Source organism: Balaenoptera acutorostrata, chromosome 15 (genome assembly GCF_949987535.1).
Source record: "Balaenoptera acutorostrata chromosome 15, mBalAcu1.1, whole genome shotgun sequence".
NCBI classification, from domain to species: domain Eukaryota; kingdom Metazoa; phylum Chordata; class Mammalia; order Artiodactyla; family Balaenopteridae; genus Balaenoptera; species Balaenoptera acutorostrata.
In genome coordinates this window covers 8096048-8123789 of record NC_080078.1, presented here as the reverse complement: position 1 = coordinate 8123789, position 27742 = coordinate 8096048, and the positions used below count along the sequence as shown (strand labels likewise).

Here is a 27742-nt window from a genome sequence, read left to right as displayed (position 1 = left end):
GCAAAGGGAGAGAAAATGACCATCTAGACACATATGGAAGGAGTGTATTTTAATTTTACTGAATCTATTCAAGTCTGCCCTAGAAACTAGGTCTATAGCTTATAGACCTACAGGTCTACTTAATGCTTGAAGAGTATTTTTGTGTGGGGGGACTTCCCTGGCGGTCCAGTGGTTAGGACCCCGTGTTTCCACTGCAGGGGGCACAGGTTTGATCCCTGGTCGGAACTAAGATCCCGCGTGCCGAGCGGCGAGGCCCCCCTGCCCCCCCAAAAAAGTTTTGTTTTGTTTTTTTAAATTTTAGTGTTCATTTATAGCTTTAACATTCACTCGTGAACACAATTTCCCCTTTTAAAAGATTAGATTTCTATAACATACACTCAACAGGCCATTTATTGAGCTCCCGCTATTTGCCAAGGTTACTCTGGTCCGTCTACAGCGTTCTGTCTGACTCATAATTACCCTGCGAGAGTCGTCATCGCTCCCATTTTCTGGATGAGAAAACGGAGGCTCGGAGGTTATACAACTCAGAGTGGTCTCGACTAAACTTCCACGCCACATGCATCTAATTACAACCTTTTCCTTCTGACAGCTATTAAACTCTCAGAGAATCTGTCTGTTATACTTAAAATGGCCCTTTGAAAACTGCTAGACGCATAGAGGAAGCGGCACACGGGCTCAGGAAGGAAAGGGAACGGCAGCCCTGAGACATTTCAGTGAGTGAGTCGGGACAGGCCGCTCCCGGGAAGTAAGCGGGGCCTGAGGGCTCTGCAGATGCCACGCGCGGCCCCCAGGTCAGGGCTCCTCGAGCAGTTCTGCCTGCTTCCTGTATAACCAACACAGAACGAGAGATTAACTCTTCATTGATTACCTACGAGTTCACTTTTCTGGGCCAAAGGCAGTCAAACAAAACAAGGCCTCCCTCCAACTCAAATGTTTACCGACCGAACTTTCTGACATCCGAATGGAAAAGCTCCCGGTCTTAGGAAGCAGAGGGACCAAATCTGGTGTCACAAAGTCACTGAGTGATAAGAGCAAACACAGGCCATCAGGCTTTTAGCTGAAAGAAACTACAGGGACCCCGCAGCTAAACAATCTGCCCAAATTCAGCAAGGATAGCAGGGAGCTATGCAAAGGGTCATTTTCCATTTTTTGATTCAAGAAACTGTCCTAACTTCCTGAAGATCCTTCACCCATCCATACTCACTGCCGTACTGTCCTGTTTTCATTCTTGTCACCACCGGAAATTATCCTGTGTGTCATTTGTTTACGTGGTCACTGTCTGCCTGCTCCCCACATGAGCCAGAACCTTCTCTCGGTGTCTTGTTGTATCTCAGAACCTCAGATGGCCCCTGGCCCAGGAAAGGGCTCAGAAGGAAGGAAGGGAGGGAGGAAAGAATGCTGGAAGAAGAGTGTTTATTGAGCACCTACTATATGTTCCTTACAATTGAATTCATTTCACCTGCCCAGCAGCTGGGACATTGTCAGTTCCTTTTATACAGATGGGGTCTGCGTCCCAGAATGCCTGGTGATCTTGGTCAAGGTAACTTAGCCCAAACATCCTGGTCACCATTTACTGGCTGTCCACTCCACTCCAGCCCAGGACTGGCCATTTACTTTCCAGGAATCTCACATGTTCCTCAACATGACCTCTTGAAGTAAGCGGAATATATTTTTGCAGATGAAGGAACTGAGGTTAAGTTTCTGTCCCAATGCCACTGAGCCATGGAGCTAGACTCACTCCATGTGTCCAAGTCTGAGCTAAGTCCTCTTCTGCTCTAGAGGCCTCCCTGGTGCCTTGGGAGCGTACTGCAGGGTCTCTCTGGAATGAGGGGGAATAACGTGGCCACCAGCCATTACCAACTGGGGGCTGAATGACGTTTGAGCTGCATTCATTACTCTATCTATCTATCACCCTTGAGGCAGGTTTTCTCTCCTAGGGACCCAGAAGAAACCAGAAAATAACCTCTTGGGTTGATAAACTGGCTTAAAGAGTTTAATTGGTAACAGTTAAAAGTTCATTTTTAATTTTTAAACTTTTTCTAGTTAAAGTCTTCTTATAACTTAACGGTGGGTGATTCTGGAATGATTAAACAACCAAGTTGATTATTTGGGCTTTATAATTTGGCCAAATATTGGAGCAGCCTTTTCCAAGCCAAGCTGGTGACTGCCCAAATGAAATCCACAAGACCCTGTTATGTAGGGAATTTCTTCAGAGGATAAGAGAGAACAAGTGAACAGACCACCTGTGCAGGGATTTCCCACACCCCACAAAGAAAGGCATTAAAAAAACAAAAACAAAAAAACCTTAATTGAGATATAATTCACATACCATAAAGTTTATCCTTTAAAGTGTACAGTTCAGGGCTTCCTTGGCGGCGCAGTGGTTAAGAATCTGCCTGCCAATGCAGGGGACACGGGTTCGAGCCCTGGTCCGGGAAGATCCGACATGCCATGCAGCAACTAAGCCCATGCACCGCGACTACTGAGCCTGCACTCTAGAGCCTGCGAGCCACAATTAGAGAAAGCCCGTGTGCAGCAACGAAGGCCCAACACAGCCAAAAAATAAATAAAAATAAATAAAGTGTACAGTTCAGTGGTGTTTGGCATGTACACTAAGTTGTGCAACCATCACTACTATCTAATTCCAGAACGTTTTCATCATCCCCCCAAAAACCCCATAAGCATCAGCAGTCACTCCCCATCCCCCTGGCCACCCCTAATCTACTTCTATGGATTTGCCTATTATGGACATTTCATATAAATGCAATCATGTGGCATTTTGTGTCTAGCTTCTTTTGCTGAGCAAAATGACTCAAAGTTCATCTATATTATAACATGTTATTCCTTTTTATAGCTGAATAATATTCATTGTATGGATATATCACATTTTGTTTATTGATTCATCTCTTGATGGACGTTTGGGTTGTTTCTACTTTTTGATTATTTTGAATAGCGCTGTTATAAACATTCACATACAAGTTTTTGCGTGGACATGTTTTCAGTTCTTTTGGATATATACCTAGGAGTGGAAGTGCTGGGTCATAGGATAATTCTGTGTGTAACATTTTGAGGAACTGCCAAAGAAAGGCAGTTCTTGAAATTTTTGAAAAATTCTGTACAGAAAATAAAATTAAAGTGTTAAGTAAAATTTTATCTGCCTGTTTGAGAAATGAATCTTGTACAGCAGTATAGTTAACATTTTTTAAAATTGGAGAATAGTTGCTTTACAATGTCGTGTTAGTTTCTGCTGTACAACGAAGTGAATCAGCTATACGTATACATATATCCCTCCCCTCTTGGACCTCCCTCCCATCCCACCCTCCATCCCACCCCTCTGGGTCATCACAGAGTACTGAGCTGAGCTCCCTGTGCTATACAGCAGGTTCCCACTAGCTATCTACTTTACACATAGTAGTGTATTTATGTCAATCCTAATCTCCCAGTTCATCCCACCCTCTCCTTCCCCCACTGTGTCTACATGTCCGTTCTCTACGTCTGTGTCTCTCTTCCTGCCCTACAAATACTTTCATCTGAACCATTTTTCTAGATTCCACACATATGCATTAATATATATTTTAAAGATTCTGTTCTGTAAAGAAAAGATTCCTAAACGAATGCTATAAATATGATCACCCAGCGTCCATGGTGCTCAAGGTGCACAGCTAAATACACATGATGGATGGAGCTACAGCTCCGGCCGGCAGGCCTTTCCCTTTCAGAAGTGGGAGGAAGTAATTGTACCAGAGCTGCAGACTCAGCAGAGGGGTTGCGTCTAGATTCCTGGATCCCCGATGTGAGCCTTCTGCAGGGCACTGGGGGTGTCCGTGTTCCTAGATGGTGTCTGCCTGCATCCCCTGGTCTTCAAGCTTACAGGCCTCCTCCCCATCACTACCTTACCTGAAAGGCCTGTGTCCCTAGGGGCACGTCTGGTCTGCCCTTCTCTTTAAAAGTCACAATTTGTTGGGACTTCCCTGGTGGTCCGACAGTTAAGACTCTGCCCTCCCAATGCAGGGGGCCTGGGTTTGATCCCTGGTCGGGGAACTAAGATCCCACATACCACAAATAAGCCCGCGCACCGCAACCAAGACCCAGCACAGCCTAAATAAATAAATAAAATTTAAAAAACAAGAAACCGTGACGGTATTCCAATAAAACTTAAAAAAAAAAGTCCTAGTTATGGTTTAAAAAAAAAGTCACAATTTGTTGACAGTATAGAAGAACAGAAAGGAGACAATGAATGTCACCTGTACCCCTCCCCTACTCACTATAGAAATAATATAAGGTTAGCATTTCGGTGTTTAACCCTCCAGGCTTTGGGCTCTGTATGATTATGTGTATTTAATAAAGTGGGATTAAACTAGTAAAAAAAAAGTCACAGTTTGTCAAATCAGTGCAGTGGGTCATCAATGAACGTATTCCCGTGTCCAGTGAGACACCAGGAAAACTAAGCTCGCATTTCTAGTCTCCCATGTGCACTCTCTCTTTTGATTCTCATGGGGACGGAAGCAAACACAGAAGCCACACAGGCCTCTGTAGTCTGTCAATTTCTTGAAAACAAGAGACGAGTGAAGAATTCAGTCACTGCTCAACACGCAAGCATGTCCAGTTGTAGCGAAGAACGTCTGAACACTGTTTGATAGTTTAAAAAGCTTGGGGAGTCATACGTGAGCTCGTTTAATCCTCATGCCAATTCCACGATGCAGCTGTAACGACCATCCTCACCTTGGCCACCTGACCGGCCTGGGACCCCTGCAGGGCCATGTGGGGCAAAGACACACCCCACACCCCCCCGCCAGGTTTCTCACCGAGCCCCAGCCACGCCGTCTCGAGGCAGCCTGTGCAGGACGTGTCCATCTGAGTTGCAACTTTATTTTTAAGTGACGCTCTTTTTCCAGGCTGAGTCACTCCCTGCAGTGTCTATATAAAGGCTGTAGAGGCAGTGACTAAATGCATTTGGGCCCGGGCCACAACTATATTACTGCCCCCTCCTTCCCTCCCCCAGCCTGCTGACTCCTTTCTCACAGGGAGCGCAAAAGGAGCCACAAAGTTTGCAGCGTCTTTCCGTCCTTCTGTCCCCCTCACCTCCGCAGAAGGCGAGCAGCTGGCTCACGCGTGCAGGAGACGGGCTGGGGGCACGCGACTTCATACCTCACTCAGGAGGAGTCCATCCTGATCAATAAGAAAGTGACTGGGGACTTTCCGAAAGAAGGCGCCCTCGCCCTGCCCCCACCTGCCAGAGTTGGGGAGAAATCCACAAATCTATTTCCACAAATCTAGTTCATGTCAGCCATGGTGCAAGATTGCTTCCCGAGTGGTATGTCAAGAGGACTCCTGACTATTCTATCACGGTTTCCTAAGAATGTAAAAATCAGAAAAACACTCCAGCCAGAGACAGAGAGGGCAAATTAAGATCCTGGCGCTCAGGAAATGAACGCCCGCGAACAGGCGGTTATGTCAGCAGGAAAGAGAACGTTCCCTTCACGGAGCCAGGCCTGCTGACCCGGGAGGCGGGGCTGTGAGGCTGTGGGTGGCGCCAGGCCCAGGGCCACCTTCCCCATCGGGGATGGAGGGTGGTCAGGGAGCTGTGCCCCAGTCAGGGCGGGGACCGAGCTCTGTCTGTCACGACGGGAGCGAGAGATGGTGACGGGAGAAAGAGGCCACGTGCATTTGCGCAGGAGAAATGCGGGAAACAGACCCAGGATGTGAGCCTGGTGGACCAGGTGTCACGAGGATTAACACGCAAGAGAGCAAGAAATATTGAGGCAAAAATACATCATGGGAAAAAATGACCAAGGAGAGCTCCCGAATTGCAAGCTGAGTTTTCAACCTCACGGAAGAGATGTGACCCCTTTCATAGGAAACATAGATTAATCCAGCAAAGTCTGACAGTCAGGTGCCTAAGACACATTCTGGGTTAGGAGCTGGACACTCTGCCAGGACAAAAATGAGGCCCAAAGATGGTTTTATGATAAAACTGCAGCATCTCCAGTCGGAGGTTTTCCTTTCCTCCTCCCCATAAAGGATGGTTCTTCTGTTGTTCAAAAGAAAGGCAACAAAACAAAAACCATCCCTTGTGCTCCATCTGGAAGCAAGTCTAACACTGCAGACCCTTCTTCTGGTAGTCGAGCATCACATTCAAATAGCTGGAGCCGCTGAGCTGGGACGGCACCCCCTGCAAACCTCCCGTGACCTGACTCTGTGGGCCTGCCCCGCTCCAGATGCTCAGCCCATCGAGGGGGCAGCTAAAAGCACCAACTCAGGGGCCAGGCTGCCTGCTTTCAAGTCCCTGCCTGGCCGAGTAGCAGCTGTGAGATCCTTGTCAAGACATACGTTGGTCCCAGGAGCAAACTTAAAAGTTAACCAAACAGAAAACCAAGAAGAAAGCAATTCCTCGGTAGAATCATGAAACCCTAGCGCTGCTGTCCCTATCCCTGTGCCCCCCCCCATGGGAAGTAACTCAGTTTCCAGGAGTAAGGAGCCGCGTGTGCCCTAGGCGGGTTCTGGACAGGGCCCACCACATCCCTGGTCCTCTAATCTGCCATTAGGTTTATCAACACAGAGGCATCAAAGGTAATCCCGCCCGCACCCTGGCTCTCTGATCAAAGCAACAGAAAAGCAAAAGGCACGGGGTTTGGGCCTGCACTGAACCCACAGTTCCAACCCCACCAGGCTTCAAGAGCTTCGAGAAAGCTGCCGCCAGCCTAGCCATGCTCTTCACCAGCCTCGGGCAGGAAGAACGTGCCACCCAGCGTGGAGGCACCTGCCCCTGCCGCCAGCCCGCAGGGCCCCTCATGGGCGGGGGTGGCCCAGTTCCTCTACCCACCTCCCGGTCCCCAAAATCCAGCCCGGGGGCCGAAGTGCAGTGGCCTCTGCCCAGAGGTCAAGGCCTCAGCATTCATCTCTCACGCAGCCCCTTTCCCCCATCTTTCATTCCCACGCCTCCCAGTCTGGGCACAACTAGGAGGAAGGTGAAGGGGGAGACACATATAGAGCTCCCAGGGTGGTACGCTGAGACCACTGAGACCACCAACGCGTGCCCTGCAGCTGTGAATTAAGCCAGGGGCTCCTGGATGAGTTTCAGGCGGTCCAGGAGAGACTAAACTATGTGCAAACGTGTGCACTTCTCAGGGGGCAGGTCCTTCCCCAATGCTTCAAAGGTTGAGAAGCAAGGCTCAAAAAGCAGCCCTGCTCACCTATAGTAAGAATCACTGTGACACATGCGGCTTGGAATTTACCAACATTGATCTAAGAGTGTTTCTGGGGGAAAGTCTGCATTCAGAAGATTCCAGAGACACTGTCCTATACTTAACATGCCTTATCAGGATGGCGTACTTGCTTGGTAAGAATATAAGGAACTTTTTAAGAACGGGGATAGGATTTTATCCCCAGGGCCAAACCATCTGGCACGTGGAAGGTGCTCAAAAATACTTGTAAAATGATTAACTGTTATTACAAACCAACTTTTGGAACACTCTGGGTGAAAACAACCTATATTTGTTGTGGGTCTTTTTTTTTTTTAAGTTCCTTGAGCTGGCTTTGAGGAGCAGAAAACAACTGTATCTCATGTATTTCATAGTATGTTTTCCAAGTTAATGCTTGTAACAAACTCGTACTAGACTCTCAGTGCTGGGCCTGTGTGGAGCTCTCCCCATCCCCCCCCCCCACACACACATACACTACTTACTGCACACACATTACATACTACACACACTACATACCACACACACACAAACACTACATACACATAGCAACCCTGTGAGCTGGGCCCTGCCAATTACACTTTTTACAGATGATGAAACTGAGACTTTGGGAGGTTAAGTCATTTGCCCAGTGATACCAGCCAGTAAGTCACCTGCAGCAATAAATATAAAAAGTGAAAAAAAAAAAAAAAAGTGAAACAACCTAGAAATACCCCCCAGTCTTTTACGTTCAATTATCAATCATAAACTCAATAAGGAATGTATGTTTAGTCACAAAATTCAAATTTAAAACGTTTTTCTTCGAAAGGGACTCTTTTCTGAGTCAAAGAAAGGCATGAAACTTCATATGCAGAGTAACTGCATCTCCTTCAGATTAACTACAATTTTGAGTTTAAAAAGACAGAAGCAAGAGTATCAGTTGACTAGGAATGTATTCATTTAATGACATAAAACTGAAACTGAAAGAACTTCATTCTAAACAAAATATCTTCAAGGCTCTGGCCTCCTCGGTGCCTCTTGTGCTCCTGGCTGGTGGGCTGGGCACTGACCCGCCCACGTCCCCACCCAACACACACTCCTACCCCTGGACCCGGGCTTTCCCAGTTGCCCTTGGGCGGCATCAGTCCAGAAAAACACAAACTCCCTGTCGGCAGACAGCCTCACTCACCTCTGACTGCCCCTTGAAGCCTGAACCTGCCTATTAGAGTTACTAGACACTCAACAGACCCTGGAAGGACAGTTTCTCCTCTCCTGGAACAAAGAGTGACATCAGGGTTTTCATCCAGAATCAACGCACTTGGTGTGACACCAGCAAGACCACTGGCCCTGGCTCTGCCCCGCCAGCCTGGTCCTCACTCGGCCAACTGTGTGAGGCATGAGGATGCTGGTCTGTGTTCACACCCAGAGATGCCGCCCCCGTCAACAAGCCAACTTTTTTTTTTTACCCCTGAGAACAAAGTTCTAAGCAACCTTCACCTTCACACGTCCAATTTCCAGAAGTGTTCCCTCGACAGTAAGTGTTACTCTGTCCTCAGTTGTTTAATAATCAGAAGAAATGACTGATGTCACAGATGGGTCAGGCTCCTCTGGACTGAAGCTCCAAACAAAGTGACGACCCGATACCTGACCTGGGTCCCAGGCCTCACACTCATCAGAGCCCCCAGACACCGCCATATCATAGGACCCCCAAGTACCGCCATCATGTACCCCGGAGGACCTCGCTGAAGCCACCCACCCCCACCTCCACTGCAGCCTTAAGAGGTTTCCAAATCTACAGAAGGTTCTGGATGGCTGGCAGCATAGGTGAAACTGTCTTCTCTACGGGGTCGTGCCTCAAGTTCCCATGGGAACCCCACACCAAATTCAAGGGTGGGTCTGGGATCGGGAAATGCAGGGGAGCCATCAGGGCAAGAGCCGGTGAGCGGCTTCACCCTTCCACGCATCTCGGACCCGACCAGCTGGCAGAACCAGGGACAAGCAGGATGGCAACGTCCATCCGTTCCAGGCGGGGTTCTGTGTCCCCTTCTCTGTGGAAGACGGTGTCTAAAAACGTGCCCTGGCAAAACTTGCAGAGATATTTCCCAACCCATATCCTGTAGCCCAATAAAAATAAAAACAAATTAAAAAAAAAAAATCAAGAACAAACAAACAAACAAAACGTGCCCTGGAAAGCAATGCCCCAAATGGCTTTTCCCCACCAGGCTGCTCCTCCCCAAGCCTCTTCTGTTTACTTGGATTAGGAGATAAAATGCAAAGTTTGAGGCTAGGTTTCATCAGGTAACTGGCTTGGGATTCAGCACAGGCCATGGATGGGAGCTGGTGGCCAGTTGCTGCCAGACGAGCCCTGTTTAGATGTCGGTGGAGGGACGGGGCCGTTCACTGAGCCTGAGGTGGCCGGAGGGGACACGCCCTTCCTCGGCTGCCACCACCTTTAGCTGACAGGACCTTGGGACCCAAGAGGAACACCCAGGAATCCAGTTCTCTTCACGGCACTTCCTCACAGGACGAATTATATTTACCTACTGTTGTCTGACGTCTCAAAAGCATGACCTTGCCCTTCTTTTTTAGATTTTTCTATGGCCACCCCCGGACATATGGTCACCAAGGGAAGGGCAGTGAGAACACAGGACAGCGGTGACCGCTAGTTGCTAGATCAGTGCTGAAGGTGGCTCGAGAGACACACCTGACCCGGGCTGGTCTAGGGAAACAAAGTCAAAGACAAGAGCGCAAGAAAGCCCGCAGCGAGACCCTCCGGGAAGGTCTGCTCTGAACAGCCCAAGAGGAGGAAGGTGGTCTGTCGCTCGACTGCCTTCTCTGCTCCTGCCTTTGCTCATTGACATGACGAGGTGGAACGTGGAGGCCAGCAGTCCACCCCCAGCCCCCAGCGGCATGGAGGACAGCAACCCCCAAGCCTGAATCACTCTGACCCACGTGTCTGGTCCTGATACAACACGGAAGATCCACGTTTCAGGGCAGGGTGGGGTGGAGAGGGTAAGCAACGAATCTAAAATTTAAAACCCTTAGGTGGGTCTGCCCCTAGAGCCTTATTTCTTTCCACTGGACTACCACGATTTTCTTCTCCTAAAATATTTATTCTGAAAATAGAGGGTTAATTACTTGTTTCCCCAAATGATTCACAATAACACTCCCTTAAACAGCAAGCTCCTTTGGAGCACTTAAAATGGGTCCACTTTTAAGCAAATTCAATTCACACACCATTTTCCAGGACTACTATAAAAGTCAGAAGCATCCCTCCCAGAAAGCAGCTTTTCTTCCAGGCCTGTTCCTTTGTTCTCCATGGAAGAATCTGGAGGCCTGGGAGCCAGGGCTGAAGCTCTGAACACCCGCCACACACCCACACCTGAGTGGAGGGTGCAGGAGGCTGGGTACGAGCCCATGGCACAAGAACCACTGTGGGTCCAACTGGCAGAAGCTCCCGGAAAGCAATCCTCACGTCTGCTCAACTGTCTGTGAAACTCTCCTGTCTTTTTATTTCTTCTGAAGCCTTTGACAAGGACTCAGGGAACAAGGGACCGAGAAAATAGGGCAGGAAAAGGCTGCCCCAGCCACTCTAAACACTGTCCTCTGAACACATACTACCAAAAAAGAAAAATTAGGAGCTCACGAAGAGCACATTTCCAGTGCCCTTTAAAGCATATTTTAGGAAACACAGAGGCAAGTAAAAGGCCAGACCAGACTAAATGTCTGTTTCGCAAGAAGCGTCGCCATACTGCATCCCTGGATGCATGCAGCCTGCAGGTGCCCCTCGGAGGCCCTGCCACCCGGCTCTGACCCTCTACTCATGCTCCCTAAGGACCCGGGGTGAGGTCCTGCCTACAGACATGAGCACATGGGCACGGAGGGGCTGGGGTCCTGCCCCTGGCTACCCAGCTGGTTCAGCATCTGCATCTAGAATTCACTCGGGCTTTAATCTGGCCCCCAGCCTGCACAGGGGCTCGCTGTTGGGGCCGAGGGCAGCCGAAAGGAAGGAGCAGACAGCCCCGTCTGCTAGGAACGAAATGCTTACGACACACCCTCCGAACGCACGCTAGGACGGTAAGACCCCCCCCTGCTGAGAGCCAGGGAGGGAGACGCTGCTCACCTCCGGAGTGTTCTTCTTGAACTCTCGGCTCTGCTCGATGAGCCGCTTTCTCGACTGCTCGCTTTCATCCTGCCGGTTCGCCAATACTGTTGCGGTGGCATCGAGTTCCCTCTGCGGAGAGAAACAAAAAGGGAAGGCGAGATTGTAATTGCACTTTGTACGGGAGGAGAGCACATTTGCACCTGACCAGGGCACCGGGTGGCGGGGCGGTGGGGGAGCCCGTGGCTCCAGGGGTCACCACCTCGTGGCCCAGGAGGGGCTGGGGGCCAGCGGAAAGGGACCTGGGCACCACCAGGAGGCTCCCGTACGCCCCCGTGCACTGACTGGTTTGAAAACACCAAATCCGCTCGGCTTGACACGCTGTGTATCGCGCATCACAAGTGACTGTTCCTATGACAGGACACGCAGACGCATTTTTCTTTGCTAAAACCAGAGTCAGGCCAGTGCCCAAACACCACCCCTCCCCGGAGTCATTCACTTCTGCTCTTCACGGGCGTCTTTCCTGCCACGTCTCGGGGCCCCAGTCTTGCTGCTTGACTCCGGGCTGCTCCCCAGGGCATCCTGTCTGACTCTCTGGGCCTGGCATCTTCTGTAGTCACATCTGATTTGCTTTCATTCAACAGATACTTATTGCGGGCTTACTACAGGCCAGACATCATGTTCAGGGCCTGTTAGTTGTTTTCAAAAGGGACCTTAAGAGGCAAGTCCCAAGAATAAGGATCTCCAGCGTCGTGTCAACTTGGGAAGTGAGGCGCCTGGAAACAGTGTTATCCCCCAACCCTTAGACTTGCCCCTGAGACTCTGAGAACCACCAGGAGTGGGTCTCCCGTGAGAGGATCTCTGTCGCACACAACAAACCGACACTCAGAGCATCAGAGAACCTGTGTCCTAGCGTTGGAAGCTCTGGGAGGAGAAGCCAAGAGGCTCTGTTTGAAACAAGCCTGCGGCAGATGGGCCCAGGAGGGTGGTGTCCTGGGCGGACAGCAGGAGTGCAAGGACACGTTCCCGAAGCCACCGAGAGTCGCATTTTCGTGCTGGGTGGCTTTGGCTACTAAAGACACACACGGGCACATTCCGCTTAGGATGCGAGCGGCGGCTCCAAGTGGCTTCTCCGTGGTACAGCCCGTCGCCCCGAGGCCCAGCAGAGCTAGGGAAGGCGAGGAAACTCCAAGCTGAAGATCCATGCACAGACATCCAGGAAGCCAAGAGGCTTTCTACACCCACCCTCCACCCACCCGGCTTCCTTTTTGGCGGAAGTAACCAAAGGCGTCTGCAAGCCCTGTTGCTGAGCACTTCGTTCGTTCCGCTACAGGGTGGGCCGCTGCCAGACGGGGCGGCAGAGTGCTGGAACAAACATCTAGGGTGCTGTCAACTTGGAAATGGCAGAGAGTTTTTAAGGGGGTGGGGGGTTGGGGGGAGGAACAAGGGGGTGGGGGAGATGCCACCGCACCGCACTCGCTCCCTCCTTCCGCGCTTCTGGCACTGCGGCAATTCTTGGGCAAGCAAGTCCAAAAGAATAACGTGGGCTCGGATTCAAGAACAGATGTCAAAGCTACTGCAGAAAAGAGGGAAACACTGCACATTTTGATAGACCACATTTGAAACACATCCCAGTCAAGTGAAGGCAGGGGGGGAAAAAAAGAGCAACTGAAACCAATGTGGCAGCATGGGGATGGAGACAGAGGAGAGAGCAATCGCAGATAAGCAGAAGGCTTCTCAAAAATATAAACAATCTGGTAAGGAGGAGGACTTAGACATCTATATTTAAGCAGCAGCAGCAGAAGTTATAAAAGGAGACTTCAAGAAAGGGGGTAAAAAGCCAATATTGAAATACGACAAAAAAAGTAAAGTTGATGTTTGGTTCCAATCACACACAGATGCAGAAAACTTAGAGAAAAACAAAGAGCCTTCAGTGAAGACCCTGCTTCCTGGGGCGGGGGGGGGAGGGGTCACTTAGTCAGAGGGTGTCTGGTGACTTCTGAGGACAGGTGCTGGAGGCACACGGCTGACTGCGGGGTCCCAGACCTAGTGGGAAGAACTTGGGGACCATGGGGGCAGCACTGCAGGAGATGTCGAAGAGCACACGGTCTGTGGGCCTCTCTGGGCCCCTCGGTCCCCCCACCTCTCACTCTGAGGTCTGTCCCAGCCCGGCATCAAGGGGGTCCGTGGGCAGATCCATCAGAAAGCCTGACTGCGGAGGGCTGAACCTGGCACAGGTCGCTCGCTTGATGGAAGGGAAACTGACCCACCCCTATCGCGGGGTAGCAGGGCCAGGGCGCCCGAGGTGACCTGCTGCTGGCAGGTAGGAACCCAGGTGGGTGGGGGGGGGGGAGGTAGGGGGGCACGGGGGGGCATGCCACACCCCCTTCCCCATGCGTGCAGACATATGCAGGCCCGAGTGAGAAACCAACAGGGCTCTCCAAACTGCACCGGGTGCCGCCACCCACCGAGCATGAGCCTCTGCCGCCCCGGGTCTGGCTGCTCAGGTTCAAGGCTCACAGTCACAGCCCTGGAGGACATCAAGGCTTTCTAAGGCTCTGGGGACAACACAAAGGCAGGAGATGGCTATGAAACATAAGCCAAATACTGTTTTATTATCTACCCAGCCAGACTATCCTCCAAATGTCGCATATAATGATCCATTAACAAGGGAATTTAACGTTTCAGGGGAGTGGCAGTGGAGGCCTAAAATACAGAACCCTCAGCCCCTGAGTCACTGGTCACACGTAACAAGGAGCACAGAGAGCCCCCACATCTGAAAGGCATTAAAAATTCACAAAGCGGGGGGCTTCCCTGGTGGCGCAGTGGTTAAGAATCCGCCTGCCAATGTGGGGGACACGGGTTCGAGCCCTGGTCCGGGAAGATCCCACATGCCGCGGAGCAACTAAGCCCGTGAGCCACAACTACTGAGCCTGCGCTCTAGAGCCCTCGAGCAACAACTACTGAAGCCCGTGCGCCTAGAGCCCGTGCTCCGCAACAAGAGAAGCCGCTGCAATGAGAAGCCCGCGCACCACAACTAGAGAAGGCCCGCTCGCAGCAACGAAGACCCAACGCAGCCTAAATAAATAAATAAATAAATGAAATTTATTTTTTAAAAAATTCACAAAGAACCAAAAAAACCACAAAAAACAAACAAACAAAAGCGTAGAACCAACCTAAACGTCCAGCAATAGCACATAGCGTATCGGCATATCCACTCAAGAATTATTTTGCAAAAATACAATCCTACATACACACAATATGAGATGGAATGATATTCAAGATATTTTTAAGCAAAAAAAAAAAGCAAAGTGCAAAACAATGCTACATTGTTTAAAAGAGTATCTATACACGTTTGCATACATTTTGCTTGTCTCTAGAAAGATGGAGAAACTTGAAACTGTGCTTGGCTCTGAGGAGGCCCTGGGGAGGAGGGGACTTGCTCTTCATGTATCTTTTGGCTATTTTGCTACGTATATGAATTACCTGATTGGAAAAGTCGCAATATATATTAATTTTATATATATTTAAAAACTGCTAATGTGAAAAAAACACACACGCATATAGTTACACAAACATATTTTACATGCTGCGTCCCCATATGTGAGTGTGCGTGGTCTCTGTGTCCACCTGCCCAGGGGCAGAGGCCTGGGATAGATGACCCCTGACTCACTCTGGTGATTCAAAAAGTGAGGCAAGCGCGTCCTTTGTCAAAACAACAGCTGTTTCTTGCACAACGTGCTGCACGCTGGCCAGTCTCAGGGATTACAAACGAGGAGGAGGTGGCCGGTCACTGAAAACACCACTCAGTCAAGCCCCAGCCTTCCCAGAGAAGGGCAGAGGAGGGTGTCCTCTCTGAACTGTTCACAACTGCTCTCCTGCCGGAAACACCTGGCAACCCCAGGTCCCAGGTGATGGAAACTGGTAGCAAACCCCATGGGCTCTGAACAGGGGCATTTCCAACTAGGCCGAAAGAGCTAGAAATGGTAACGACAAAGCATCTTGCAAGGACGGCACCTGGTTGCAGAAACTCTGGGGTTTTCTTTCAAAGTCGTCATGGGATGACTGATGTCAGGGGGCGACAAGGTCCAGGGAAAAGACCTCTGGCTTTGGACACCTCACCCCTGAAACTGGGGAACTGCCCCAAGAGCTGTGAACGCTGCAATCCTGTTTTCCTCACTGACTTTGATATCTGGGATGCTTTTTCTCCATTTCTGACAGATCCTCAAAGGGCAGAGCTCCCAACACTGGAAGTTTCTCTCTGCCTGAACTCCAGCCTCTCAGCCAAGTATTAAAGGCTTATTAAACACACACACAAATAAAAAGCGACCATGTAGCTGCCTATTTAAAAGAAACTTTGGGGGAAGTGTCTCCCAAAGAAAACAACACGTCTCTTAATAAAGTCAATGATCAGTTTGGAACCCCTCGCCTTTAAAGTGAATGGTCAGTTGTTGGTTTTAAACGGGTGTGTGTGTGTGTGTGTGTGTGTGTGTGTGTGTCTGCAATGCTGCCACAACTTTCGTGAGATCCTCTCTCCCTGAGGCCCCCAGGCCAGGCCTGCCAATGCTCTGGGCAGATACACACAGGCCCTCTCTGCCCCCAGGGCCCCCTGGGCTGGTGGGGAAAACACACCAGCCAACTGCATCAGAGATGTGAGTAAAGTATTGTCTTTTCACTGTCGCTAACTTTGACTCAAAGAGTTGGTTCATCTGAGGCTTCTTCAGGGCTTATCTGTCAACTAATCAACAGCAAATCCTATATAAGAATTTAAAGTGGCTTTATTAGGGAAAATGGAGAGCACTTGTGCAGAAAGGGGAAGGCCAGCCATGGTTTCTGCATGAAGTAGGCCTTGGAACATTTTCTGTTTCGTTTCCTGCAGTGGAATCACTGGACAAATGGAAGCTACTCGGACTAGAAAGGGGTGAAAACCCCAAGCCCACCCACCTGCCTCCTTCCATCACCCCCTCCCTGGCCTCCTATATGGGACATCTGGAGACCCTTCAGACAGTGGCCTTAGAGAACCCTGGTTTGGATTCCAGGCTCCACCCCTTTTATAACCTGTGTGGTTTTGGTCAATGATGTCCCCTCCCTGGAGATAACTAAGGTGAAGCATGTCCACCTTGAGGCGTGGTGAGCACTCCATCGAGGGGAGTTTTTCTGTGCCATCAGAGCCTCACGCTTGACCTCAGGCGAGAATGCGTTCTGCCACCAGTATCCCCAACTAAGCCGGGGGCTCCGGGGATGCACAGGTGAATTGGAAGTTGACCCTGACCTACAGGTACCCACGGTCCAGCCGAGGAAACTAGGCAGGCATGGAAGAGCGACAAGACAGAGGGGACCAGGCTGGTGGAATGAAAACAGGCAGAGGTTAGATAAGGCAGGACACACTGCCAGCAAGAAAGGGCTCCAGGTTTTCGTGACAGATGCCCATCTCGGCTGGGGCCTGTGTACGGGACGGCCTGAGTCCGCCGTCACCCTCCACCTCCTCCTCCTCCTCTGGGCTCACCGAATCCCCAGCACAACTTCTGGTTGTGACTGGTGCTGTCAGAGACCATGAAAGGGGGCTTAGATGGAGAAGGACCCAGGTCAGGTCCCCCCGGGGAGGCTGGCTTGGGCACAGAAGTGGTGAAAGGGCTGCTGCTGAGAGGGGGCTGGGGCTAGAATGGACACACTGTGTTCAGTTAGAAGTCACAGACACTGACCAGGACATCCACTGTGAGTACATACGTGTGTACACACACACACACACACACACACACACACACACACACACACACACACACACACACACACACACACACACTCTGTGCTCATACACGAGATCGCTCTGGAAGGCTCCCCAGGTTCAAGATCCTGGTGCCCTTCCTCATACTGGGGAGGAAAATGAATGGGCGGGGGCCCTGCGGTGGGGGGTGCAGGGAGGTCCTTTCACTGTCTACCCTTGTGTATCTTGTGGATTTTGTACATGTAAATATAATAACTACTCCTAAAAAGTAAACAGTTATCTTTTAAAATCTCATTTTTTCCCCTATAATGAGACGTGGGCTTTGAAGGACTGATAAGAGCCTATGAATGCCTCATTCCCAGCACAGCCCTCACGTGGTCCTGCAGCAAGTGCGTTCTGTCCTGTTCCCGGGTGTGTGGACGGATGATGGTCTCTGTTTCAAGGACAACCTTGCGGAATTCCCTAGGGAAATGTTAATGGTCTCACTTATTTTATAAGTTTAGGTGGAGAACCAAGTCTGACCCTGTATCTCCCAAGTGTTCCTGCAGACACTTAATTCTTACCCATCACTTTCCCACTCACAGTCTTTGATTCCCCACCGGGCGATACAAGGATCTGAATTCCGGCTGCAGTGTTCTGTCACGTGATGTCAGGCTGCGGGCCAGCAGTCAGCATCCGCACCCAGGAAGCCATACTTCCTACAGAATTAGATGGACCTGCACGCGGCCCAGGAGAACCTCAACAGAAGGCAGGCAGTGCGGGAAACGGGAACAAACGGAGAAAAGCAGAGCAACCAAAGGCAGGATGGCAGCAGGTGTTGGCGTGTGTACAGGGGGCTTCAAGGAGGGTCCCTCGATGCCAGACCAAGGTGCCCTTGTCCCCTCATGGGTGTTAATCGCCACACAGCTGTAAGGTCACCAGGACACACACACACCCTGCAGGAAAGGGGACCCTGTCATCCCTGCTAAAAGCCTTCAGGGGCTTCCCAGGGGGCCTGGGTAAGACCACCAGGCCCCTCCAGGCCCCTCACTCACCTCAGGCCCTCAGCACGGGCTCTTCCCTCTGCTTGGAAGACTCTCCCTTCTCTCTCCCATGGAACCTGTCGGATCTCTGCTCAAACACCGCTTCCCCTGCCCCTCATGCCCCTCCCGCCCCAGAAGGTGTGCACCCAACCCCCTAAACTGTGCCTGTCTGCAGTTCCGTATTGGCCTGGGTGCTTGTTTAACTCTGGGCGCCGCACAGGCTGTAAGCTCTGGGAAGAACTGTTTTTGCTCACTTCACCTGGTGCTGGGGCACATTGCGGTCGGCCCTCCGTACCTGTGGGCACTGCATCCAGGGATTCAATCCACCAGGGATTGAAAATATTGGAGGAAAAAAAATTTCCAGAAAGTTCCAAAAAGCAAAACTAGAATTCACCACAATCCCGCAACTATTTACACAGCATTTACACTGTATAAGGCAGTATAAGTAATCTAGAGAGGGTTTAAAGTATATGGGAGGGCGTACTTAAGATTATATGCAAATACTACGCCATATTATTTAAGGGACCTGAGCAAATCCCCATGGATACCGAGGGACTACTGTAGTCAGAATCTGCCAAAGGAAAGAGTAAGCTAAAAAACAAAAAAAAAACAAAAAAAAAAAACAAGGAAAAAGAAAAAGAATGGCAAAATAAAACTAAATGCTCCAACAGAAGTTCAGAGTAAGTGCAAAGGGTTCAACGGAAGAGAGGTTACTTCTGCTTGGGGAAAAACAATTCAGAAACAGCTTCATGAAAATAATAGCACCTCTGAGAGAATTCTGGGGTGGGCAAGGATGCACACCGGACAGAGGGACCCACAAAGGGGGAGGGGACAAAGGTAAGAACTGCAGACAGCAAGGCTTCCAGTCGGAAAGAGAGAGGCTGCCAGAAAAAGGCCGGCCCAAGCACTGACCCTTGAATGAAAGAGAACAGTCTAGAACAGTTCAAGAGGCTGTGGAGGCTGAGGAGGAAGGGGACAAGTTGACAGAGGCAACTTCTTGAAGGCAAGAACGGCTGAGGAGGGAGGGCAGGGGCGCCTGGAGGAGACCCACACCCTCCTCTGGCTCAGCTTCAAAGGACGGTGGGTGGTTCCTTGGATGGTACCATTTTTCTAAGAATCAGGATCATCTGGCTGCGAGGGGCTCAGCTCTGCTGGAGGCGCCGGGGCAAGGTCTCCCGGCAGCCGAGGAAGCCACCGTCATCACAGCTCCACCGTGAGAACAGGAAACAGGAAGAACAGGGGCAGGAAAAGTCCGTGCCCACAGTGCTTTGGGTAAAATCGGGAGCAGCAGAGCAGACGTGGAGGGCTCGCTGTTGAGGCTCCTTGCGGGCCTGCTGGCAGGGCCTGTGTCTGCTTCCCCGAGAGGGAGATCCCAGGAGGAGGCCCTCGGGCAGGGAAAGCACAGCTCCTGGGGGCACCCAGCGCAGAGCCCAGCACGCAGCAGGCGGGCAGCACACGTGGGCGTGCCGGGCGGACAGGAGGCGAGCTCTCTGGGTTAATCACACCCTGAGGTTCTCAGGGAACGGCCAAGCGGCGTGGGAACGTGCAAGGGACAGCCTACAGCTGAAGTTTCTAGCTGTCTGGGGGCTTAATCAAAAACACCGTTTCAACCCTTGCGGAAACCTGCACGGTGTAGTTAGCTATCTTCTCCCGTCTTGGAGTTTAGAGTCGAATGAACAGAAGGCAACCTCTTGGCGGGGTCTCACAGAGCACAGTGGGGTTCCCCGTGCCCAGGGAAAGTAGAGGGAACGGCCAGGGACTAGGAACTGGGTGGGCGGGTGGGGAAGACGCAGGGCGGCGCAGAGACCGGTCTGCATACAGACTCCCACCACCTTTTAGCTCTGGACCGAGCCAGCTCTCTAACCTGAAACGGGAACGCTGATACACACAGAGCTGCTGTGAGGATTAAATAAGAGGAAATGCCTGGTACGAGTGAGAACGTTAGACCCCACCTCAAATAAAGACCGTTTTCTCACGTTCCTTTAACTCTGAAGAAAAGGTTATCATACGTCAAGTATGTATCATACATCTAGCATGTACTCGATATTTCTTGATTCTGGGAGATGACTCGATATTAATTCCCAATCTAAGAAATTCAAGTGAAACAATTCACTCCAACATACACTTACTGCCTGAGGTCTTTCCATCTAAAGGCGGGCTGGCACAGAGGTGGGGGGCAGATTTCTTACATTTTTAAATAGAACTCTGATTTTGGATCGAGTGAATGCGTTACCTATTCAGAAAATAAAACTGAACAAAAATAAATAAATCATCCTAACAAAAGCTACGAGCCTTTCTGTGAATTCCTCGGCACAGAGAAATTTCAAGAGAGAACAAGATTTTGTTTCTTATTGTTTTTCACCCCGTTGAAAACCTACTACACAGAGACAAAAATGCCAGATGTATCTAACCAGCATTGCACTACATGTAATACTTGCCAGACTCTCATTTAAACAGTGAGATGTGAGAGGAGGCATCTCGGTGATGCATAATGAAACAGAGGCGATCAGAGGCCTGGGTCGCTGTGGCCCAGGACCGGCGCAGGGAGAGGGAAGGACGCCTTTTAACCCTAACTAACAGGATTCTGCTTTACGTTATGAATCGAAACGAATGAAACTGCTGCCGTCTGCCCAGTTCTGAACTACAACAATGTCTGTTTCATAAGTTGCATTCTTTACTGCTCTTTGGCCACATGGCAAAGCAAAACTAAATTCTGCCTTGGCAGCCTCAGCCTTTCAGGCACACACGGCTCCAAACGGCGGGAGTGCTCTATCCCTCTCTGATCTTAAACTTCTCCAAGGAGCCCAAAAGCCTTTCCTCCTCCCATGCCCCACCCTCCACCCCCACCCCAAGGTGCCACTGGGGTTGGTCCTTGCTGTCTGGTTGTCTCCTTTTCCTGGGCTATCACTTTCTCCCCTGGCCGTCTTGTTCCCGGGTAAGTCTCTTGTCTTCTGCTTGTCCCCCCAGGTCACAGCCTCCACCATCCCCTGCTGAGGTGGCCGCTGGCACTCCCCGTCCCGTGGGCCTCAGCCCACTTGGGGGACAGGCAGCCGCAGGAGCTTGGCTAATCCCATGTCACAGATGAGGAGACCAAGGCCGGGCGCGGACGCGACGTACGTGCTAGCAAATGCCCAGGGAAGAGGCCCTTGACTCCGCGTCTTTTCTCAATCTTCTTATGCTTACCATACATTATGAGACAAGTTCCAAAACTAAGTGGAATCCTGTTAAAATGTTAAATGTCCATGAAGGCTGATCTGGTTGGGGGGTGGGGGAGATCTTTGGCTAAAGCGTTCATTTCCCTGCCTAGCTCAGTGCAACTGGCCCACTGGCCTGGCTGCAGGACAGGAGACGGACGTCAGAGAGAACAGATCCGCCTAAACTCCCGGATTCACAATGGAGAGAGAGAGAGACTCAAGAGATCTCCAGTGGGCTGAGCTGCCAACCAATGAATTGGAACCAGGGACCAATTAGTGGAGTGAAGCGGACGAATGGGAAAGGCACTCTCCAGAACGGTGGCCACTAGCCACGTGTGAATCGAAATTAAATTACAAATTCCTCAGTCGCAGTAGCCGCATGTTGAGGGCTACTGACAACTGTATTCGATGGCACAGACACAGACCATTCCATCAACGTGGGAAGTTCTGCTGGACAGCGGCAGTCTAGAAGGACTCCCCAGGTTCTGAGGGTAACATTATTAACAGCTACAAAGCAGAGACTGCTGCCCCATTTCACAAACTGAGTAAACTGATGATCAGATGACCGGGCTTTGCCCAAATCACACCACGAAGTGGTTGGAAATGAGATCTGAATCCAGCTCTGGGTAACTAACTCCATGGAAGCCGAAGCTCCTTGAGATAAACCCCAGCAATGCCTCTTTCCCAAGCTCCGGCTTAACGCACTTGACTTTCTCCAGGAAATGGGAGGCAAGGCCATGGGCTAAAATTGAGGCAGGAGCAGGAAAAACGTGTTTTAATCTCAAAAATAATTACGCCACTGCCAAAAGGAGTGATTCCAATCTCATCTACGCTGGTAAATGTTTTCCTCCTAAAGTATTTGTTTCAGAAATAAGCCTTTAATTTGAATACTTTAAGAGCCAAAATTTCTGTCTGTTGAAAATATTTATTTCTATTGTTTGGCAGGAATCAATTTGTTAGGGCACCAGCCACTCTGGCAAAGGTTCCCTTCCACTTCTCTGGGAAAACACTTGGCGGCAAAGCCATCCACCGCCCTGCAGCTCACTCGCTCTCTGCCGGGGCTGCCCCGGCCACAAACATCTGCCGGCACAGACGCAGGCTGTGAACCAAACCCAGTGTGTGCGCAAGGACAGACGTGCTTTGGGGGTTACTAGGAATACATAGCTGGGCTCAGTGGGCAATCAGCTGAATGTGATTTCCAGGAGCAGAGGACATTTTCTTTAATTATTTTGAAGGTGGTAGAAGACCTGGGACCCAATATCAGGTGATTTTTCACATAGCCCTGTCTCTCCCACCATTAGTGAAGTCTAGGAAGCAAGCAGCAGAATTTCAGGAAGAGCCAGCTCCATCCTGCCTACAAGAATCTGGACAGGTCACCAAGATGCCCTGAGCCTTGGTTTCCTCATCTGTAAAATATGCCACCTACCCTGGCTCGAAGGGTTGCTGGAAAACTGCATGACATAAAGAATAAGAAAAACTCTTCCAAGTGAAAGAACTTCCACAGAAATGGTAGTTCTTCTTATCTCCTGCAAGGATAAAGTATCCTACAATTTCCTCACTTAGCTCCCTTTTTTATACACTACGGGGGTGGAGGGGGGCTTAAGAGACAGAGCATGAAAGTTAAAAGCTATCACAGTTACAGGTGAAGTGCTAATAACTTCGTTTCGGAACTGTCAGGTTTGGTTTTTTTTAAATCACAGCTGTGGCTTGCACTAGCACTCTACCTGTAGCTGTGTTCCCTTCTCACATTTTAATTAGCAAATAAGAACTCCAGAAAGCTCTCAAAATGTTTTTGCCTGGAATTTATAAGTAAAAGTTGAAAGACGCCAAGTGGCTCCTGGGGGAGACCAAACCCCTAACAGACATCTATCAACAATGCTGAGCAGGTTCATCTGAATAGCTCATTTCAGGCCAAGAGATGCCACCTCTGAGCCAGCTTTGATTTTATTTTTGCAGTTAATTTTCAAGCGAGCAAGGTTTACAACATCCTGCCACTGGCTGGATGGCAATGGAGAACTGCTGCCAGCCAGATAGCCCGGCACGGTGACACTCGTGTGGCAAAGTGAATGTCGCGCGTGATTCCTTCACTCTCTCCTGGCACCAGGGCTGCTGGCTGCTATCAGGGAACCGGGGTGCTGGGCAGCAACAGGTGACATCACATGAGGGCTCCCAGTGCTGAGAGCAGGGATGTGCTTTTAAAGGGGCCGTTTCAATCCTCAAAGAGTTTCACCTCTGGCTATGCTAGAGGGACACCCGGGAAGAAAAAAAGGGCTGCTCCGGGAGCTGCCCTGGAAGTGCTGCTGCCAGTCTGCCCACTCCATCCTGTCCCGGGAGCTTTCTAAAAAAAAGCTGGAGGGGCACTTTATTTATTTATTTACTTTAATATTTATTTATTTGGTTGCATCAGGTCTTAGTTGCAGCTTGCCAGCTCCTCAGTTGCGGCACGTGGGCTCCTTAGTTGTGGCATGCATGTGGGATCTAGTTCCCTGACCAGGGATCGAACCCGGGCCCCCTGCACTGGGAACGCAGTCCTATCCACTGTGCCACCAGGGAAGTCCCTGGAGGGGCACTTTAACTCAGACTTTATTGAGCCAGCTACAGAGCTATTGTTAACTCTCTAAACTCACGTGAAAGGATGAGGACAGACAGTTCACCAGTACAATTACAGCAAACTACTACTGACTCTGGAATGGGTTCTGATACTCGCATCCAGCGCCCTCAGCCAGTGCAAGCTCTTGCCCAGTGTGGACAGGTGACTCCATGGCCTCCTCAGTGACCCACGAGGGCCGGGGGAGGGGGGGGGGAGGGTTGTGTGTGTGCAGACAGAAGCGGGGGCTAGTCCTTGAGGCAGAAAATCAATGCCAATTACAAAGCGTTCCCAACCTCTCTGTGACCCCTCCAAGTTCAGGGTCTCATCACCTGTTTTCCCCTAACTCTGGGTGTTATTTCTTAACTACACAGACACCCAGAAGATTTCTGAGCTCGGTAAAATGACACCACTTGCTTTGGCCCAGGAATGACATTTCTCTATACCCTCTGTTCTTGGTTCTCTGTGTGATTTCTTGAGGAGCAGCGGAGGGGAGAAGGTCCTGATCTGCTTTGGGGGCAGCTCCCAGTAGAGTGTGGTTTATAAAAGGACACCTCTCACCCCATGGCCTCCTCGGCAATATCAGTCAGCAGCGGGGACCCCAGGGCGCTGCCCACGCAGCGTCAGAAGCAATGCTGGCCAAGTGGCCTTGGTCACCCTCGCTGGCTCTTCCTCTGCCCACATCATCCCATCACAGGCAGGAAGCCACGGGCAGTACTGTACAAGCAGCAGCCACTGTCTTCTATGCCAGCAAACGTTTGATCCCGCCAGGCTAACGTAAACATAAAGGAAATATTGCCATAGATCCGAAATGATAATCAAGCTCTTCAATCATCAAAAACAAAAGCAATCAATCGTGTCCCACATACGCTACTTCCTAATTCTGGAAAGCACACCGATATATTTATCCTATCAAGATTTTCAGCAAGAACTGAGACAAAAGAGGATTTCCTGCTTTACTCCTAGCTATAAAACTCCATCCCTAAGTGTCCGCTTAACGGGTCTCACTGGATTTCTAGACACCTGTATTATACTAAAGAAACTGCACATAATCGCCACTAGCAAAGGCTTGTTATGCACGGCTGCAGCAGGAACCCCTGAATTGGGGCGGTCCAATGAATCATGGACTAACCGTGAAGACTCCGCTTGCATCCCAAAGACTCTCAGAAGAAAGGATGTGACTGGTTTCAGAGACGGTGGGATCAAGTGTGCACACCTGTGTGAAACGAGGGCCGAAGGAAACCAAAGGCTTCCCTCCCCTAGAACAGCCATTCAGCCCAAATGCCGCAGGACGCTGCTCCCCTCCCACCCGGCCCCTTGGTCAACTCATCCATCCAGCAGGGGCATTCCCGAGCTCCTCCTGGAAGGACAAGACAGGGCACACAAGACAGGACAACGAACCGTACCAGTGGTCAGAGCTTACCACCAAGAAAGACAGCCAGATGCTGTGAGGCGGGACACGCCAGGAGTGGTTCTGAAACAGCTGGGAGTTGAGAGGGAAGATCAGGGAAGACTTGGGACTTCCCTGGCTATCCAGTGGTTAAGACTCCACGCTTCCAACTGCAGGGGGCACGGGTTCAATCCCTGTTCGGGGAACTAAGATCCCACACGCCCTGCAGCGCACCCAAAAAGTTTAAAAAAAAAAAAAGCAAACGAAAACAAAAAACAAATACGAAAACAAAAGATCGCAGAAGACTTCATAGGAAAGGTGGCAGGGGACGGCCCCAAAGGATGGGTGTGATTTCATTGAGGTGGGGAGGTGGGAGGATTCCAGAAGGCACAGAATGGGCGGAGAGACATGATAAAAACCGCTGCAGCTACAGTTTATCAACTCATGCTTTACACCCCTTGTCATTTTTCATCGCCACGGTGATCCTACAACAGCCATCACTCCTGTTCCACCAATGAGCGAGGATACCGAGGCTCAGAGGTGAAGGGGACCTGACCGAGATCACACATTTACGGAGGGAGACGTAAAAGGCCACGTTTTCTGCGCCTAACGCTGCTCCCTCCACTACAGAAGGACGCTCTTGGAAGCGCACCAGGCTTGGGGCTGACGTGGGGCCGGTGGGCTCTGGGGGCACAAAGGGGGAAACCCTGGGGCTCCTGCCTCTTCTAAAGCTCTGTGATGATGTCCTAACGGTGGAACTGGTGACGCGGTTCTTCAAATCCCCCAGCCTCCCTTTTCTGTCGTCCGCCCCCCTCCCCTACCCCGGGGATGGGGCCAGTTCCCTCAGCTTACTGGTAAAAAAAAAACAAGACAGTGGGGTCTCGAGCACCAGAGCTACTTGTTATTTGCTGGGTCACTAAGAAAGGCAGGAAGTGGATCTAGGGACAGCGCGGGGGCGCCTCATCGGAGCCCTGAACGTGCGTCCAACTCTGTGTTGAACCCACGTGCGGCTGACGCCAGGCTATTGAGGATCACTGCGGTGCTTTAGAAAGATCACGCTGGCGGCGACGGGGAGAATGGATTTGAGCGAGGAGAGGCTGAGAGCTGGTCACGCGGTTCAGAAAAGAAGCCACGGGGCGAGGGATTTTGCCGCCCCGTAAAATCTGCTGTGAGATCAAGAAAAAGGAAAGGAACCAGAAACGTCTCTACAAGAACCCTGAGTTGGCTTCAGTCAATAAAGTAATACAGGAAGCCGCCGCAAGAAGGGAAAATAGGATATACTAAAATGGAATTACAAGCCTGGCACTGAAAGGCGGTGGGGACTTTCTCCACCCCGGCTGCTGCCAGCATCTGCCCCCGTCCCCCCTGCTTTACATGCTCATGGGGGTCCCAGAGCCAATCAGCAGCGGACCTGTCAAATCTGACTGCTGGAATAAAAATGGAAAGGCCGAGTGGCAGCCGTAACATGGAATTTCCTTGTTTTTATTAGTTTAAGGCTCTTAAAGAGTAACTTTTACATTGGGGAAAACTTTTCAAATATGTACTACTTGCAACGTAGATCCAGTTACCTCTCACATGTTTTCAATCATTCTGCTTGCCAATTTTACTAGTTATCAAAAGACATTTGTGGTTTAAAGCAGGGGAACGGGCTTCCCCCTCCCGGCACATCTGCCCTTCCCGCGGTGACCTCACCCTGCTGGATCCGAGCCCGGCCGGCTGCCAGAGGCCTGATGGGGCAGACAGGGGCGCGCTACTGGGTCCCACAGCTGGAGGATGGTGCGACGGATTATTCGGCAGCTCTGGCACTACAGGGAAACCTGGGTGTGGACTTCTTTTTTTTTTTTTTTTTTTTTTAAACAAAAACTATTGATAAAATCCAGCTTTTCTGCATTACTGTTCCTACTTAAATGAATCCGGGAACGCCAAGTTTCTCTTGAGACGTACACACACCAAAAAAAAACATGGTTCCTCGCTTTTCAATCCTTACAGCTAAACCTATTGAGATCTGGGGATGGAAAGGGGCTGGTCGTGCTGCGTTCTGGGTGTTATTCAACACTGAAGCCGGGCATGAAAAGAGCCAAGTGTTTACGATGCCCCCACGTGCGATCCTTAAACCAGCAAAACTAAGGAAGCCTAGCTCGTTCTTCGCTGTTAGAAGTCTCCTCGTTAACTGAGAGCAGAATCCCCAGACTCCAAATAAAGAGCCTCTTGTTCTCTCCTTGCTGTGTTAACCCAACACACCCAGGAGTGGCGGAGCCTTCAAGGTGTCAAACCACAGACGTCTAATATCCAACGATGTGGAGCTCCGTGCCGTTACTCAGAGGACAGAGATGGGCGGCGGAAGTCTGACACCCCACTGAAAACAAAATGAAACACGCACAGTGTCCTGAATGGTTTACTTGACGTACATTCAGAGGAAGACCTAGGAAGATGAGAGGAAATCGGGTGGGTGTGCTGGCTGGAAAGAGGCTGCCCTCCCGGTACCACGTGCTCCACACGTGGCAGCACGTGCGTGACCTGCTTTGTACCAGGGTCAGAGTCCCC

General features: G+C 50.6%; 1 protein-coding gene across 6 annotated transcripts in view; it reads right to left on the bottom strand.

The window, feature by feature from the left end:
- The window catches only part of CUX1 (cut like homeobox 1), a 376899-nt gene that overhangs the window by 285004 nt on the left and 64153 nt on the right, over positions 1-27742 (bottom strand). For all 6 annotated transcript variants that reach the window (XM_057528358.1, XM_057528361.1, XM_057528360.1 and 3 more), the window contains exon 2: positions 11302-11412. In XM_057528358.1, coding sequence (XP_057384341.1) covers positions 11302-11412 — 111 coding nt within the window. The remainder of the gene's footprint in view (positions 1-11301; positions 11413-27742) is intronic.